Genomic DNA, 18,793 nt, shown 5'->3' with positions numbered 1-18,793 from the left:
TATTTTGCAAAAAGACTGTCCGATGCAATGCCATTCTTTTGGCAGAATGTCTGGAATCGCTGATAAGAGCCAGGCTTTCACCTGGGATCTGGATAACTGCCATGTCCGGCTGAGTAGGATTTTTCACCCAAACAGGATTAGCACATGGAAAAAGCAGTTCAAAACAAGCTTCATGTTGGGGTGTAGCAGCCACCCCCCTTAGATTCTCTTCCTCCTCCCCTTCCTTATATGATGCATCTAATGCTTGTAAAGCTGCTTTTGTACCCTGGCCCATGACATCAAAGAAATCCTGCAGATCCTCTATTATTTTCTCTGGGCCTGGGTCCCAATTCCCTGGGACATCATGCAACTTTGGCTGAACAGGTGGAGACACTGAGGTAGCCGCTGCTTCCAGGCCAGCAAGGGAGCGAGTCAGGCATGCAGTTTGATTTGCTGATTGGAATGCGTTTATAGCTACTCCTGCTGCTTCAGTTAGAGCTGCTGCCGTGAAGCCTTGCTGAACAGCAGTAGCAAATGCAGCTCCTCCCATAAACATTGGCTGAATTAGAGGACTATCAGGGGTTGCACCAGCATTAATTTCCGCTTGCTTAAATACTAAATCTTGCCATTCTTGAAGGCAAATGAGTCCTTCTGCTGGTGGAAAGGAATCTTTTATCAAGGCTTTGCAGTCATTAAGGACAAGCCATGAGGCAGATAAGGAGTCCATCCCACTGTCCTTGCTACTGCTTTGCAGTTTGCGGATGCCTTGAGCCTGGAAAAGTTCAGATCCAACAGGAACTGCTATGGCAGATTCCTGCAGGACAGGAAAAGCAGAAAGGATACAGCCAGTTTCTGAACAAGCACCAGTTGTATCCATTGAAGGACGGTGATCAATCTCAGTTGCATGAGGGGGCAATGTTTCTAAGTCATCCTGGGTTTTCCAGGAGGTGTTCTCAGGCTGGTCAGAATGAGACGGAGAGTGCAGCAGGGGAACTAAGGGGGCTGGAGGCAGAATTTGAGGAAGTTGTTTGAGCAGCTTAGCCTCAAATTCTGGATCGAAAAGGATGTTGCGTGCACCTTGAAGGCAAGTACGCACTTTGGAGCATGTAGAAATCACTTCTGCTTTAACTCTTGGCTGTCCATGAAAATAGCTGTCTATCTTAGACCATTCCTTGAGGTCCAGCGTCCCTTCTTCAGGGATCCAGGGCCACAAATCCCCTATAGTATATATTAAATCTTCCACTTCTGTGTGTGTGGTCGTGTGACCATTCCTTTTTAATAAGAACTGGAGGTCCTGTACAAATTTTTCCTGAAGACTTGATAAAGAAGTCCCCATGTTGCAAGAAGTCTAGGTGTCTTACTTGACAAATTCCACTCACCGAGGGATCCTTGCGGATGATTGACGTGTCTTGGGGCCTGAGCCAGGCGAGATGAGTGGATGGTCGTCGAAAGCTGACCTCAGAGAGGGCACCATTTGTCGGGATCTGCAGATGAAACTTAATGTTGGGATCTGCAGATGAAAACTTTTTCCCCTCTTGACCAGCAAGGAGAAAGAAAGAGGCAAGGCACTCGAGTGTGTGTTTCAGGACGGGATCCGGATGAACAAAACAGCATGCTGTGCAATGCTATTCAGTGGGAATTCCTCCCAATCCGTCGCCGCGCCCCCCTTTTATTGTTTTCTACTACCTTTGCACTAGTTAATCAAATACAATTCTAAACACAGGCAGGTAATATCCTGAATACACAAGTACGGTAAACAGAGGGGCCGGTAAACACAGGCAGGTAAACCCGAAATACACAAGCAGGGTAAACATTCCTGAATACACGAGCAGGGTAAACATAGACAGATAACACCTTAAATACACAAATAAGTTAATACAATTTACCCAGAGACAGGTAATTATCCTAGATACCAAAGCAGGTTAATGAATCATCCTTACTGGAAGCTAGTAGCTGTGTACGTGACCTGTGCGCTTAGCACAATGTCTGCTACTGCCACAGATATATACATTGTAAAAGCATACAATTTCCCCACACCATAGTTTGCTGTGATCCACACAGTCAAAGGCCTTTGAAGCAATCAATGAAGCAGAAGTAGATATTTTTCTGGAACTCTCTGGCTTTCTCCATAATCCAGCGCATGTTAGCAATTTGGTCTCTACTTCCTCTGCCCCTTCGAAATCCAGCTTGTACTTTTGGGAGTTCTCCGTCCACATACTGCTGAAGCCTACCGTGTAGGATTTTGAGTATAACCTTGCTAGCGTGTGAAATGAGTGCAATCGCATGGTAGTTGGAGCATTCTTTGGCACTGTCCTTTGGGATTGGAATGTAGATTGATCTTTTCCAATGCCAAACTTGCTGGCATATTGAGTGTAGCACCTTAACAACATCATCTTTTAAGATTTTAAATAGTTCAACTGGAATGCCATCACCTCCACTGGTCTTGTTGTTAGACAAGCTTTCTAAAGCCCACTTGACATCACTCTCCAGGATGTCTGGCTCAAGGTCAGGAGCCACACTATCTGGATAGTCCGGGACATCCAGATCTTTCTGGTATAATTCCTCTGTGTATTCTTGCCACCTTTTCTTGATGTCTTCTGCTTCTGTTAAGTCCCTACCATTTTTGCCCTTTATCATGTCCATCGTTGCACAAAATGTTCCTTTAATATCTCCAACTTTCTTGATCAGATCTCTGGTTTTTTCATTTCTGTTATTTTCCTCCATTTCTTTGTACTGTTCATTTAAGAAGGCCCTCTTGTCTCTCCTTGCTGTTCTTTGGAAGTCTGCATTCAATTTCCTGTAACTTTCCCTATCTCCCTTGCATTTTGTTTCCCTTCTCTTCTCTGCTATTTCTAAGGCCTTGTTGGACAGTCACTTTGCTTTCTTGCATTTCCTTTTCTTTGGGATGGTTTTTGTTGCTGCCTCCTGTACAGTGTTATGAGCCTCCATCCATAGTTCTTCAGTCACTAAATCTAGTTCCTTAAATCTGTTCTTCACTTCCACTGTGTATTCATAAGGGATTTAGTTTAGATTATATCTGACTAGCCCAGTCATTTTCCTACTTACTTCAGTTTAAGCTTGAATTTTGCTATAAGAAGCTGATGATCAGAGCCACAATCAGCTCCAGGTCTTCTTTTTAATGCCTGTATAGAGCTTCTCCATCTTTGGCTGTAGAGAATATAATCAATCTGATTTTGGTATTGCCCATCTGGTGATGTCCATATGTAGAGTCGCCTCTTGTGTTGTTGGAAAAGAGTGTTTGTGATGACCAGATTGTTCTTTTGACAAAACTCTATTAGCCTTTGCCCTGCTTCGTTTTGAACTCCAAGGCCAAACTTCCCTGTTGTTCCTTTTATCTCTTCACTCCCTACTTTAGCATTCCAATCCCCTAGAACAGTGGTCGGGGAACAGGAGTAAATTACTCCAAATGGGGTAAAAGTGAAAATCCTGGGGGTAATGAGCAGAGTGCTACCCCCCTCCCTCCCACCCCCACCCTCTGCAGCAGAACCTCACATTGTAAGCCACCTCTCCCTATTACTTTTTTGATTGCTGCAGGGCACTTGTAAATCCTTTGTTCTTTCAGAGATTGGAGATAAGACTGCTTGATTGGTTACAGCTGTGGATTAGCCCCCGGCAATCAATCAATCCAGGGCTTCTGAATGACTACTTCCTCCAGAAATGACTGCAAGCAAGCAGGAGGAGGGAAAGGATCAAGTTAACAAGGGAAGGAAGGTGCGAGAGATTGATGGCTTCATCAAGCTTATTTAAATGTATGTAGAAAATGTATGGAGAAAATGGAGGGAAGGAGGGAGGGTGGGTGTGTATGTGTGTGTGTGTGTGTGTGTGAGAGAGAGAGAGAGAGAGAGTGTGTGAGAGAGACTGACTCAAAACTATGAAAAAGAACAGGCAAACAAAAGAGAAAGCTTGAATTAAGGCGGGGGGGGAAGAGTGGCTTTTTAAGTTGCTGTCTAGGTTTATTATTGCTTTCCTTCCAAAAAGCAGGAGTCTTTGAATTTTGTGGCTGCTGTCATACTCTGCAGTGATCATGGAGCCCAAGAAAGTAAAATCTGTCACTGCCTCCATATCTTCCCCTTCTATTTGCCAGGAGGTGATGGGACCAGTGGCTATGATCTTAGTTGTTTTGATGTTGACCTTCAGACCATTTTTTGCGCACTCCTCTTTCACCCTCATTAAGAGGTTCTTTAAATTCTCCTCACTTTCTGCCATGCTTTTGCATAGTCAATGAAGCAGAAGATGTTTTTCTGGAACTCTCTGGCTTTCTCCATAATCCAGTGCATGTTAACAATTTGGTCTCTAGTACTTCTGCGCCTTCAAAATCCAGCTTGTACTTCTGGGAGTTCTTGGTCCACATACTGCTGAAGCCTACCTTGGAGATTTTGAGCATAACCTTGCTAGCATGTGAAATGAGTGCAACTGTACAGTAGTTGGAGCATTCTTTGGCACTTCCCTTCTTTGGGATTGGGATGTAGACTGATCTTTTCCAATCCTCTGGCCACTGCTGAGTTTTCCATTGATGATGATAAAAAAAGCACACTGGTCCTTTGATATTGGGCTGTGGCAGCAGGGTGGGTGACATGACCTTTAGCCTGGTTTGTTCCTTGTTGCACACCACACATAGAATAATTAAAGTGGTAGGGAAAGCCCCCCCCCCCAATTCTGCGTTGGCTGTCTCTAGTAAGCATGTCATTGTTAGCACCACTCTGGCAGCCACTGATGATGATTAAATCCTCTGTGAGCTAGCAAAAATTTAATGCAACTTGCTAGGCACGTTGGACACCTTACTACTCCCTATACCACACCATGGCTGGAGTGCAATGTGTTCCAGCAAAAATAGTGCACATCTTTATCAAATTTGGTGCATCCTGCTAGTTCAGTACATAGCCTTTGTAGATTCAATAATATTTTTAATTCAAATAATGTATGATTTCCTTCCTTTAGAATCAAGGGAGTAATGTATATAAATTTTTTGGGGGGGGGTAAAAGGTAAAAAAGTTCCCTGCCCCCTGCCCTAGAATGACATCTTTCTTTGGTGTCAGTTCTAGAAGGTGTTGTAAGTCTTCATAGAATTGGTCAGTTTCAGCCTCTTCAGCATTGGCAGTTGGTGCATAAACTTGGATGACTGTGATTTTGAAAGGTCTGCCTTGGATTTATATTGAAATCATTCTATCACTTTTGAGATTGTATCCCAGGACAGCTTTCCCCAGTCTCTTGTTGACTATGAGGGCTACTCCATTTCTTCTATGGGATTCGTACCCACAATAGTAGATACAAAAATCATCTGAATTGAATTCACCCATTCCCGTCCATTTTAGTTCACTGACGCCCAGGATGTCAATGTTTGTTCTTGCCATCTCCTGTTTGACCACATCCAGCTTACCAAGGTTCATAGATCTTACATTCCAGGCTCCTATTTTTCTTTGCAGCATCAGACTTTCTTTTCACTTCCAGGCGCGTCCACAGCTGAGTGTCCTTTCGGCTTTGGTCCAACCAGTTCATTAGCTCTGGAGCTACTTGTCCTTGTCCTCCGCTCTTCCTCACTAGCATGTTGGACGCCTTTTGACCTGAAGGGCCCATCTTTCAGTGTCATATCTTTTAGCTTTTGTTTCTGTCCATGGAATTTTCTTGGCGAAGATACTGGAGTGGCTTGCCAGTTCCTGCTCCAGGTGAATCGCGTTTAATTGGAACTCTCCACTATGACCTGTCCATCTTGGGTGTTAAGAACCACTGATGTACACTACCTTGAGTTCAATCGAGGAAAAGTATGTCATAAATGGAAATAAGAAATAAACATAATATTTTGGATGGAATTCATTTATTCCTGGCAAGCTCTGATTTGTACTGGGTAGACTATATTTATTTTCATCTATGACAGAAATATTTTCTTTCTGATTTGCTGGCACCCTACCCTAGAAATCATATTATATATATTATGCTAAGTAACTGCATCAATTAATATTGGTGCTTTGATTCTACATAATATTAAACCAGAGGCAGAAAAATGTGGACCTTTGAGATTTTTTCCTTAGTATTTTACGGATTTTCCCTTATAAGCTTGTTTTCCTGGAAGGATGTTATGTTACGGCTTTGGCCTTCCTTGTGAAATGTATTGGCTCTGACAGGAACTTGCTTTTTGCCTGAGGTTATACACTGGGCCTTTCAAAGAGTTGGTTACTCAAAGGAATTCCTGACTGTGTTCTGAGAGATATTAAACGGTTCTTTGTGGATAAGTGTGCTTCTTAAAGAACCCTAACTCTAACTTCAGCTTGTCCAAAACCCGCCAGACAGATTGTTAACTAGGTCTGGTTACAGGGATCACATAACTCCCGTTACAGCAGCTCCACTGGCTGCCGATCCATTTCCGGGCACAATTCAAAATTCTGGTTCTAACCTATAAAGCCCTAAATGGCCTGGGTCCATGCTACCTCAATGACCACATCTCCCATTATGAGCCTAACTGGGTGTTAAGTTCATCAGAGGCGATATTCCTCAGTCCCACGTTCTTCACCCGTGTGTGCTTGGTGATGACACAGTAGAAGGCCTTCTCTGTTGCTAGCTCCCAGATTTTAGAACTCCCTCCCACAAGAAGCCAGTCTTTGCTGTTCTTGGGCAAGCAGGTAAAGACCTTCTCTCCAGGGAAGCTTTCCTGCATTGACTGGCTGCCTGGGTAGGGGTTTTAAATGGATTGTTATGCCTTACTGCCTTGAATGTGTTTTTGGTATTGCTTTTGTTTAAATATCTTAGACTGGATCCTTTTTGGTATTTGTATACTTAAGTGTTTGTCATTTTAAATACTTTTTTAAATGATATAAGGCCACATTGGATATTTTTGAAGGAGAAAAGTGGAGTTAAAATATTAAATAAATAATAAATAGTATTAGTTCAGAGGGTTGCTTTATGTCTACAATGGATATCGTTAAAGTAAGCAGATCTAGAGTAGATCCATTTGAATCCATGGAGTTGACTCATCAAATCTCTAGATGTGGATAAAACCTTTGAAAAATAAATTGTAAGTATTTCAAAGGGACACAATGTAGTAGTGTGATCAGGTTCTTCAGGAGTTGGTGACGGTTCTCTCATTTTGGCAGGAATAAGAAATAGAGGCGATTTTAAAATTCCAACAGGTTCAACTTTATTAACTTCAACATAATGATTAACCAACTCAAATGGATCAAAGCAGCTTAATTCTGGCAACGTCTTGTAACTGAGTTTTTGTTTTTGAAGTAAATATATCGTTTCTCACATTGGGGCTGGACCAAAGTGCTCGTGATCGGTCATCTCTCTCAGGGGGGTACTCCTTACTGCGCACACTGTCCCACAACAAGGGTGTCTCACCCAGTCCCCTTCTAGAGGTGGAACGTTGTAAGAAGGACTGGGACGAACCACCTTCCTCCCTCCACCTTGGTTGCGGGGGTAAACTACTACTGTCCATTCTAAGGGCTTTACTCCTTTCTTCTCCACTTTGGGTAGATCCGGATCTGGCAGCAGTCCTCCACCTGTTTTTAAGTTTGGAAAATCTTTTAACAAGTTACAGACCTTTGAAGAGGCTTCTTTTCTTTCTGCCTGCACCGCACAATCTTTTGTCCTGGTTGTTGTGGGTTTTTCGGGCTTCTTGGCCGTGTTCTGAAAGTGGTTCTTCCTAACATTTCGCCAGTCTCTGTGGCCGGCATCTTCAGAGGACAGCAAACTGTGCTCTGGGTAGGCTTGAGAGTGGGTGGAGTATTTGTGGCTGTGAGAAGGCTAGTTTGTGAGGTAGGCTATTGTCCTAATCAGGAGATGGTTGATTAATGTGTTTTGTTGTGGATGTATTGTTTTGATAAAGAGGGGAGATTATCTGTCCCTGTGGTTGATGGGTGTCATTAGCTGGTCTTTTGTGTGCAGTAATCCCCTGACCTTGTGGCTGGGTAGAGTTCGTTGACCTTTTGCACTCTGTGTTTTTGAGAGCTGGGAGCCAGGTTTTGTTGAGTTTCAGACATTCCTCCTTCCGGTTGAAGTTTTGTTGATGCTGGTGGATTTCAATGGCTTCCCTGTGCAGTCTGACATAATGATTGCTGGTGTTGTCCAGTATTTCAGTATTTTGAAATAGAATTTCATGTCCAGTTTGTTTTATGGCATGTTCAGCTACTGCAGATTTTTCTGGTTGTTTTAGTCTGCAGTGTCTCTCATGTTCTTTGATTCTGGTGTGGATGCTTCGTTTTGTGGTTCCAATGTATACCTGGCCACAACTGCAAGGTATCCGGTATACTCCTGCAGTGGTGAGGGGGTCCCTTCTGTCCTTTGCTGACCGTAACATTTGTTGTATTTTTGTGGTGGGCTTGAATACTGTTTGTAAGTTGTGTTTTTCCAGAAGTTTCCCCATGCGGTCTGTGACCCCCTTGATGTATGGCACCTGAATTGGGCCCTACAGGCAAATGGCTACTCCAAAAATGAAACCACAAGAACCATCAAACCAAGAAAACAACACCGAACTGAAGAAGAAAAACAGCCACCCACAAACAAAGTATTTCTGCCGTACATCAAAGGGGTCACAGACCGCATGGGGAAACTTCTGGAAAAACACAACTTACAAACAGTATTCAAGCCCACCACAAAAATACAACAAATGTTACGGTCAGCAAAGGACAGAAGGGACCCCCTCACCACTGCAGGAGTATACCGGATACCTTGCAGTTGTGGCCAGGTATACATTGGAACCACAAAACAAAGCATCCACACCAGAATCAAAGAACATGAGAGACACTGCAGACTAAAACAACCAGAAAAATCTGCAGTAGCTGAACATGCCATAAAACAAACTGGACATGAAATTCTATTTCAAAATACTGAAATACTGGACAACACCAGCAATCATTACGTCAGATTGCACAGGGAAGCCATTGAAATCCACCAGCATCAACAAAACTTCAACCGGAAGGAGGAATGTCTGAAACTCAACAAAACCTGGCTCCCAGCTCTCAAAAACACAGAGTGCAAAAGGTCAACGAACTCTACCCAGCCACAAGGTCAGGGGATTACTGCACACAAAAGACCAGCTAATGACACCCATCAACCACAGGGACAGATAATCTCCCCTCTTTATCAAAACAATACATCCACAACAAAACACATTAATCAACCATCTCCTGATTAGGACAATAGCCTACCTCACAAACTAGCCTTCTCACAGCCACAAATACTCCACCCACTCTCAAGCCTACCCAGAGCACAGTTTGCTGTCCTCTGAAGATGCCGGCCACAGAGACTGGCGAAACGTTAGGAAGAACCACTTTCAGAACACGGCCAAGAAGCCCGAAAAACCCACAATAACCATTAGATCCCAGCCGTGAAAGCCTTCGCGAATACAAATTTTTTGTCCCTTTCGTTGTCTTCCGTTTCAATTCTAAAATTCTGCACGTCACCCTACTCCTTTATAACTTCCTCCCAAACTATTAGATCTTGCTCCTCCCTTTCTCTTCCCCCTGATCTTCTGATGGACATAAAGTGGTGCCTCGCACAGTGAGGTTAATCCATTCCGGACTAACCCTCGCTGTGTGAAAACATTGCTGAGCGAGGCAGAAAAGCCCACACTGTTTAATGTGTTCCAATCGGCTGCTGTACTCACCGTTCAGCGATGTTTCTCTGATGGCCGGCAGCCATTTTCACGCCCTCCCCTCGCTTAACGAGGGCGTGAAAACGCTGCGCGTGGCCATTTTGCGGCTTCCGGCGGCCATTTTGTAGCCACCGAACAGCTGATCGGCGGGTCGCAAAGCGAAGGTTGGTAAGCGAACTGCTTACTGATCTTCGCTCTGCGATTTTTTTCCCTATTGAGGCATCGGTATGCGATCACATTTGTGATCGCAAAATCAGCCTCGTAGAGCGAATTCATCGCTCTACGGTGCACTCGTTGTGCGAGGCACCACTGTATTTCTATTGCCTTCCTTTCTGTCATTCCTTCTTCTTCTAAGTTTATGAGTATGCCTTCTACACATCCACAACTCTCCTCCTGCACACTTCTTACTGAGGACGGCTCACTAACATGCTCTCCTTCACAAGTAGTAATGAGATATTTTAATTATCTTGGTATCTGTTGGGAGGTAAATTCTGCCAATTATGACTCTTCCAAGAAATTCCTTGCTTGTGTTGACTGACTATGAGCTAACAGTGTGATGTGGCTGCAAAAAAGGCAAATGCTGTTTTGGAAGCTGTGAGGGAAGAGACAAAGGGGTCAGCTCCTTGTGACTGTGCCACCCTTTGCCCTGCCCCCATACCCAATGCTCAACAACTGAGAGTGGAGTCTTTCAAAGCAAGGTAGAGACTGTGTGTGCTTCCCTGAGCTGTGGGTGTTGCCTGAGCTGCTGTCACCCTACTTGTTTATACTGTTTTGGTATGCTTTGTTAGTCTACTTCTTAAAATTGTAGTTTTAGCAGTTTGTTGTTTTACTAGGAATGTCCTGATTACAATTTCTTAAGAGTCTTAGATAAAGTTTATTACTAGAGATGGGGGTATTCGTATATGAATATCCCCATGCAGCTGGACTTAATAAGGGTCCAGCTCCTGGGGCTAAACTGTCCACTCACATGTCCAGTGGTGGCAGCGTCCCTCCCTCTCTTCCTTCCAATTGCTCCGGAGTGCCACTTGGCTAACCCCAGAGCAGCCTTGCAGGAAGCCTCCTCCTCCCTCCCTCTTCTAGGAGTGGCTAGACGACTGGGAAGAGAACTGCACTTAGGAGCAATTGGAAGGATGAGCGGGGCCACTGTCACCAGTGGACGTGTGCGGGCCAGACCCTCCTTAACTCCAGATGCTCAGAGATATTCATATACAAATACCCCCATCTGTATTTATTATCTTATTACTTCACTTTCGTCTCCGTCCCTTCAATTTTTCCCCACACAACTACATTCAACACAGGACTGTATTTGCACAATGAGAATAAGCGTCCCTGTGTTCCACTGGTGCTGGCTGGGCTTCCTCCTGAGTATGTTGTTAATCTATTTCACAAACTATTCAAAATAACCATCCCAAAGAAGAAGAAATTCACCATCATCTAAGATGTAACAGGAAAAATGGGAATATAATATATCCCATTTCATATATTATATTCCCATATGAAGAAGCAGCACCAGCATAAGATTGCTGTCTGACAAGTAAGTTGACTCTGATACCAACCCTCAGCCCACAGTCCTCCAGAACACATGACTCCCCCAACCATTACACAGTAGCAGACACACTCAAAACTTTATTCACATTTTTCTTTTTGAAAAAGTTTCCATGAGTGATGACACATGTAATCAAACTTGTATTCTTTACCTTACACAGTGGCAACTGCACATGAGAGAAATAAAGGGTGATGGTGAGGGACCCGTCCTTCCATTTGTGCTACCTCACTTCCTGTGAAGAGAAACAACCCATAAAAGGATATAACAAGAACTTACATATTCTGTAAAGCTGTAGATTTTGCCACAAATGACAACACTAAGGTTGATCTCTGATAAAGAAGTTAATGCACATGTCAAGAGTTATGTGTGATTTCAGTACATGGCAGATTGTAATCTCATCAATCTTATATAAAACATATAAACACAATGTTTAAAAATGTATGCATGTTGTTTTGTTTGTAATTAGCAGAGTAGCATTCACCATCAATGAATGAGGGGATGGATGGAATACAGCACCAGCTTCAAGTGCCACCTAGTGCAAAAATGATCTCATTACAAGTCAATAATTTCAATGAAAAAGAAAAAAGGACAACTGAGAGAGGTGATCAGCTGGCCCAGCAGTGGACCACATCTTAGAAGAACTGAGAATTTTCATTTTTGCCCCATTTCCTAGTTCAAAAAGATACTGATATATGTGACAAAAACCAGACCATACATCCATAATTGTGTCTCCTCCTTGATTAATAATTCTCTGAATGATTGGCTCTGAAACGATAAATGACTGCTTATTTATGGGGAGAAAAACTGTTTAGATCCAAAAACCCACGACCATCAGAAAAACTGTTATTTAAATCACCCATTTTCAGGTAAATCAAGGCCATACAACAGTAATTAACATATTTGGCTACATTTCTTTTGTTCTCTTACATGTTGTAAGAGTTGAGGAAACAGAAGTAAACAGATTTTTTTTCTTAGTCTATAAGAAGTCCTTTACATGTTTCTTCATACAGGGTCTGCCAACACCAGAAATGTTCCAGCTCACTCTAACCACTACTAACTCCCCAAACTTCGTATTTCAACGACTGAAGCAGAACTGCTTCTCTTTGTTCAGAATGCTACATACAGCAGCAATGAACGTATAGAGTGTATCACAGGATACAGGCATAAAGGAATCAGGAAAGTAACTTCTGTCAACAAGAAGAGAAAATTTATCAAGAGGGTTTAAGTATAATGGCTCAAATTCTGCTGCAACGTACGCCATGTAAGGCATGTCATCAGCTGTGGCAGTCTTTTGGAAATGAAAGACTCCTCTGCTCCCAGTCCCATGGCCCCCAATGGCTTCCCCATAATGAAAGGGATTCCAAGGGAGCTTCGAGACCTAGGGAGGATGATTGGAAATGTTCAAATTCTGAATAATCACAAGACAGCCTTACACAGCACAACTTCTGCCAACAGGATTTCAACCCAATGAATATTTTCCATTGAATTCAAACGCTGAATGAATGGCAAATTTCATCTAAATGGTATCAATATTCCAATGTCACGCACAACCATGTGAATCAATTAACTTAAAAATGCATGTGCTATTGAATGCAACAGTTTTGTACCCACACACTAGAACATTTTTTCTTTCTCATTTCTGTTTAGTAGAAAAGAAAATTCCAGTCCCATGTCCTTCTGTTTTTCACCTTCTTGAATTAATATTATGAATCATCTTCTGAATTTTTTCTTCATTCTTTAAAATGTTAGCTCTTTTTGCGCAAATTCTGTCTTGCTCATCTTTGATCAACTGGTCCAATTCGGCAAGTTCTGCTTTCAGGGGTTCTACCACACCATCTGTGATACTGAGAAGGATACAAACAGCATGTTACACTTTCTGAATCCATCCTGAGTATACAACCATGTATGAAAAAATTATTGGGCACAACCTTGTTTATTCTTTCCACTTGTGCAACCATCTTTTGTATGACTGGTTGGGCAGGTTATCAGTTTGTACAAGACAATATTATTGAACATACCCCTGTGCAAAATTGGAAATTGTGTAGCCACTTGTAGAATGGATTGTTGTGAGAACTGAAGGAACAAATGGAATTCTGCCCATAGTGTACATCAGGGAGGTCAAGGGGAAAAAAGACTGTCGTAACAAAATTAAGCTGGAAACAAGAGTGGTTCAACAGATTGTAGATACAGAGCCTGAGAATCTTGTGGTCAACTGTAACTTATTCAGCAACTTGGTAATTTTAGGCAAATGTCTTACTCGGTTCCCCATCTGTAAAACAGGAGCAGTAGAGATATACCATATACAGTGGTGCCTCGCATAACGATTTTAATTGGTTCCAAAAAAAAAAAAAAAAAAACGTTATGTGAAACATCGTTATGTGAAACACCATTTCTCATAGGAATGCATTGGAAACCGGTTAATCCGTTCCAATAGGCACGGATTGCCGTCCTTAAGCAAAAAAACCCATAGGAAACATCATTAAACGATACAATGTTTCCTCCATTGGAATGTATTGAAGCTGACTCAATACATTTCAATGGCTTTGCGAAGTCAATTTTTGCAAATTTAAGTGTGTCATAAAAGGGTCAAAAATGGTTTTAAATGCTTGGATTAGCTTCTGCACCCTCTAAAACGGATGCAAAAGTTAATTTGGCTTTGATCTGACTTTTCGTTAATTTATGGTGAATTTTTTTCCCCCAACTTTTGACAGCTGTCAAAATCTGACAGCTCCATTGTTTCCTATGGGAGAAGAAAAAATTCACAATAAATTAACGAAGACTCAGCAACTGTTCTAAATGCTTGGGTTCGTTAGAGGATCCCCTAAGTCGTGTGCAAACCTGATTTGGCTTTGATCTGAACTTTCGTTAATTTATGGTGAATTGTTTTCTCCCCCATAGGAAAGCATGGAGCTGTCAGATTTTGACAGGTCCATTGGTTCCTATGGGCTAAAAAAAAATTCACCATAAATTAACGAAAAGTCAGATCAAAGCCAAATCAGGTTTGCACACAACTTAGGGGGTCCTCTAACGAACCCAAGCATTTAGAACTGTTTTTGACCCTTCTAAGACACTTTTTAAATTGAAAAAAGAAACATTGTTAAGTGAAGCAGGGGACCTAAAATCGTATTCGTTATCCGAAGCATGGTCAAGCTGAGGCTGATGGAATCTGAAGCCTAACAACTTCTGGAGAGCCCAACCTGTCCCCTTTGTGGCTCATATAAGCAATAGCAAAGCCCAGAATAGTTAGCAGGCAGAGTACTCATCAACCTCTGCTAAATCTTGTGATTTCTTCCTGGAACTAAAGTCTGCCTGACTGTTCAAGTGAGTACCAATCCTGACAAAACAAGTAAGAAACCTTGTGATGTATAGGCAAGGAGTGGAATGAATGGTTGCTCAATTTCTCTTCAACCTAGTATCAACTTCCTAAAGACAGCAGGACCAACATAATTGTTTCTGCTATTGTGGCCTGTTCTGACAGCTTGAGTGAGGTGTTCATGCACCTTCCTCAAACCACTGTAGTTCTGGGTTTGCTCTGACTCTTCCCTCAATATTTCTCTGTAATTATATGATCTTAATAGTTAATGGACATCTCGGATCAGCTTGATACCACTCAGCCTGACTTACGAAATACAGTATGTTATAATCTGCCCTTAAACCTCAGTGTCGCTTCATGCAAATTAAGCAAGTCCATCAACATCCTCACCCTTGTTCCTTCTGTAGGGCCTCTTCAAGTTGTTTATTTTCCTTCTGCCACATCTGGAGCTCATTCTTCATGGCATCAACATCTTCCTGAATATAGTCCATGATTTTTCCAAGAGGGAGAGCACTCCGACAAAGAGCCTGAATGGATCCACGGAATTTATCTATTTCTTTTGCTACTAGGTCTTTCTCTTTTCTCCTTGCTGCTTCTGATAGAAGTGGCTTCTCCTAATTGATTTTTAAAAAGAAAAAGAAAGAAAAAGAGGGAAGGTACACAATGATAAAAAACTTAACTAAATACGATAGGTTGAAAAGCAAAACATAAATCGTAGAAAATGGGCACAGATGCATTAGAGACCTCAGTGAAAGTGTAATATCAGATTTACAAGCAAAAATGCAAGATAAAATGGCCTACTCTTCCAAAGTTGTCTCCCTGGATAATTAATAGCTCAGTAGTTAAGAATGCTCTGAAAACTCCTTTTCTCAGTAGTCTTCATCTACTTCAGTGCATCACAAGAAATTCATGAAATGTTTTTGAACACGTTAAAGCAAATTAGATATGATGAGGCATCCACTAGAGTTGCTCGAGTATCCCTGTTATTTACCTATTTATTTATTTATTTATTTATTTATTTATTTATTTATTTATTTATTTATTTAATTTATATCCCGCCTATCTGAATCACATAGGACCACTCTAGGCGGCTTACAACAATGACAATTTACAATAAAAATTAATACAATTTTAAAGTAGGGGAAAGGCAAAAACGAAGTGAAACAAAGACTAGGGCAAAGGAAAAATAGGGAAGGTCAGGAATTGGCGGTGGGGAAGGCCTGCCGGAACATCAGTGTTTTTAATTGTTTTTTAAAGATACCCAGTGAGGGGGCGGCGCGAATGTCAGGGGGAAGGTTATTCCAGAGGCGAGGAGCCACCGCCGAGAAGGCCCGATTTCTTGTCTTTTCTTTCCGGGCCTCCCTCGGCGTTAGGCTCCTCAGCCTCACCTCCTAACTCGCGCGAGTGACACGGGTAGAACTTGGTGGAAGAAGGCGTTCCGCCAAGTATCGAGGCCCTAAGCCGTTTAGGGCTTTATACGAAAGCACCAGCACTTTGAAGTCGATGCGGAAACAGATGGGCAGCCAATGCAGTGCGGCCAGAGTGGGAGAAATATGTTGGTATTTTTTCACACCACTGATAAGTCTGGCCGCAGCATTCTGCACCACCTGTAGTTTCCACAGCAGCCTCAAAGGCAGCCCCACGTAGAGTGCATTACAGTGGTCTAATCTTGAGATTACAAGCGCATGTACTAAGGTAGTGAGGGCCCCCACATCAAGATAGGACCGCAGCTGGGCTATCCGCCTAAGGTTTCATACACATATAAAGGTGCATTATCTATACCTGTACCACCATATGAAAAGTAGTCCTCCTCCATCATGCCTAGGAATCCCTCCAGGTTAATTTTCCCAGTCCTCTAGCTACTGACTGCATGAGGCTGTGAGATGAAAGCAGTCATCAGGCATTCCGCTGCCATGGTTCCTCGCCCTTCTCCCTTCCAGTTACCAAATGTCATAACGGAGGCCCTGCCCCAGGCAATCATTTCTGAAATCTGGTGGAACTGGGCAAGTGCTATGTACCAACTGCACAATCAGTTATGTGACTGGAAGCCAGCAAATTATGAAAACTGCACCGTTACATGCATGGTATTTGGCAACAGGGTTTGGGCCTTTGCTCAGTGACAGCAACAATGCTGAGCCAAATTCACCACCACCATTTTTGTACTATGAAACTTTGTGAGTTTTTTTAAGACTCTAAGCCCAGCATCCTGACTACTGGCTATGCTGGCTAAAGCTGATAGTAGTTGTAGTCTAACTACTGGATGCCAAAATATTTATACAATCTAAAGAAAAATCAGAGTAGATATAAGAAAGGCAGATATAAGAAAATTCCCTATTTGAAGCAACTAAGTGTGTATGCCGAGGGGAGGACTGGGACATTAGAACATGTTCTCTCTGAGTGCAAAATACATGAACAGATCTGGGAATGGTATATTAATCCTATAATATCAAATATGGAGGGGAGAGAAAGGAAGGGTTGTCTCCAGAAGTTGCTAGTGGATAGAAACAACAAAATAATCTGTAAAGTCGCTAAATATGGTTGTTTAGCCATTAAATTGAGGGAAAATTGGATAAGCCAAACTGATAAAGATGAATAGTAAACAAAACCAAAGGTTTGTACAGGTTGGTAGCTCTGTAAATAAGAAGCCTGATTTTATTTAGATGTAAAATTTATTATATACAATGCTACTGTAGTGCATATTTTAAATAAATTTAAATATTTTTAATCTCAAATATTGAAAGTTATTGTTATGTAATCTTGTTGACGATTTGTCACAGCTCTGTTCTGGAGCACTTTGAGTCTGATGACCATTGGCTAATAAACTTACCTATCTATCTACTGGATGGCCATGTGCAGCCCTCCACTGATTTAGACAAATTTCTTGGAGTTAGAGAGGAGAAAAATATACCCAACACTAACATTAGGTGAAACCATTAAACAGCATTAACAAGATAAAAGGGGGACTTCAAATATAAATATCAGAAGATGAAATTGGCACAGATTGACACAACACATCTCTTGATAAAGCAGAAATGAAAGAACATACAGAGTCAATATGACAAGGTATTCACCCTGGCTGCCAGTTCAAGGTCCTAGGTTTTGCCTTTATGGACTGGGATATGTCTCCTTTACTATGACCTTTGTCAAATTTTTCAAGAACAGCCCTGCTCAAAATTCAAACCTCTTGAGAGAGCAGAAGAATATGTGGGAGAATCTGGATTTTACTCATTAGTACCTCTAAAGTTTACAATGTGTTATTTTGCAGTATATTTTCCATCAGGACTTCAGCATGGCATTTGTGATTCTTCCACCCCACACTACCTCTGGCCATCCGTTTCATCCAACAATAATCTGGTGAAGTAGGTTATATTAGAAGATCGGTACTAGCCCATATTTATCCAAGAAAATTGTATGGTAAGTAGGATTTAAACTTACACCTCCACAGGCTAAGACAAAGTCTCTATCTACTGCAACACACTGCATCCACCAAGATGTCTAGCAATATAACAATATTTATTGGCATTTTTTGAACAAGAAAAAAACTAAAGTAACAAGGACTTTATTGGTTAAACGGTGGTCTGTAAATACGAGTCAAACCAAAACATATGTTTGGCTTACTCAAGAGTTGGCAAATATCTGACTGTCACTGCCCACACTTTTTCTCACATGATTTTGCAAGCAAAATTCAAGCTTAAACTGAAGAGAGTAGGAAAAACCACTAGGCTCCTCAGGTATAATGTAAACCAAATCCCTTATGAATACACAGTGGAAGTAAAGAACAGATTTAAGGAACTCGATTTGGTGGACAGAGTGCCTGAAGAACTTTGGATAGAGGCTCATAACATTGTCCAGGAGGCAGCAACAAAAACCATCCCAAAGAAAAGGAAATGCAAGAAAGCAAAGTGGCTGTCCAACGAGGCTTTACAAATAGCAGAGAAGAGAAGGGAAACAAAATGCAGGGGAGATAGGGAAAGTTACAGAAAATTGAATGCAGACTTCCAAAGAATAGCAAGGAGAGACAAGAGGGCCTTCTTAAATGAACAATGCAAAGAAATAGAGGAAAATAACAGAAAAGGAAAAACCAGAGATCTGTTCAGGAAAATTGGAGATATTAGAGGAACATTTCGTGCAAAGATGAACATGATAAAAGACAAAAATGGGAGGGACCTAACAGAAGCAGAAGACATCAAGAAGGGGTTGCAAGAATACACAGAGGAATTATATCAGAAAGAGTTGGACATCCCGGACAACCCAGACAATGTAGTTGCTGACCTTGAGCCAGACATCCTGGAGAGTGAAGTCAAGTGGGCCTTAGAAAGCTTGTCTAACAATAAGGCCAGTGGAGGTG

The 18,793-nt window shown here is 41.9% G+C and overlaps 1 protein-coding gene across 10 annotated transcripts in view; it reads right to left on the bottom strand.

The window, feature by feature from the left end:
* Positions 1–7,104: 7,104 nt before the first annotated feature.
* Positions 7,105–18,793, bottom strand: part of TRAF3IP1 (TRAF3 interacting protein 1) — a 41,281-nt gene continuing 29,592 nt past the window's right edge. For 5 of the 10 annotated variants that reach the window (XM_072977380.2, XM_078378917.1, XM_072977385.2 and 2 more), the window contains 3 exons: positions 14,836–15,059; positions 12,821–12,976; positions 11,193–11,364 (listed from right to left, as the gene is read on the bottom strand). In XM_072977380.2, the coding sequence (XP_072833481.2) occupies positions 11,358–11,364; positions 12,821–12,976; positions 14,836–15,059 (387 nt within the window). In that variant the 3' untranslated portion in view covers positions 11,193–11,357. Of the gene's footprint in view, positions 7,494–11,192; positions 11,365–12,743; positions 12,977–14,835; positions 15,060–18,793 lie in introns of those variants that run through there. The other 5 variants (XR_012080503.2, XR_013537974.1, XR_012080505.2 and 2 more) reach the window with 3 other exon arrangements.

This window comes from Pogona vitticeps, chromosome 1 (genome assembly GCF_051106095.1).
Source record: "Pogona vitticeps strain Pit_001003342236 chromosome 1, PviZW2.1, whole genome shotgun sequence".
NCBI lineage: Eukaryota > Metazoa > Chordata > Lepidosauria > Squamata > Agamidae > Pogona > Pogona vitticeps.
The sequence above is the reverse complement of the archived record's forward strand: the minus strand, read 5'-3'. Positions and strand labels throughout refer to the sequence as shown.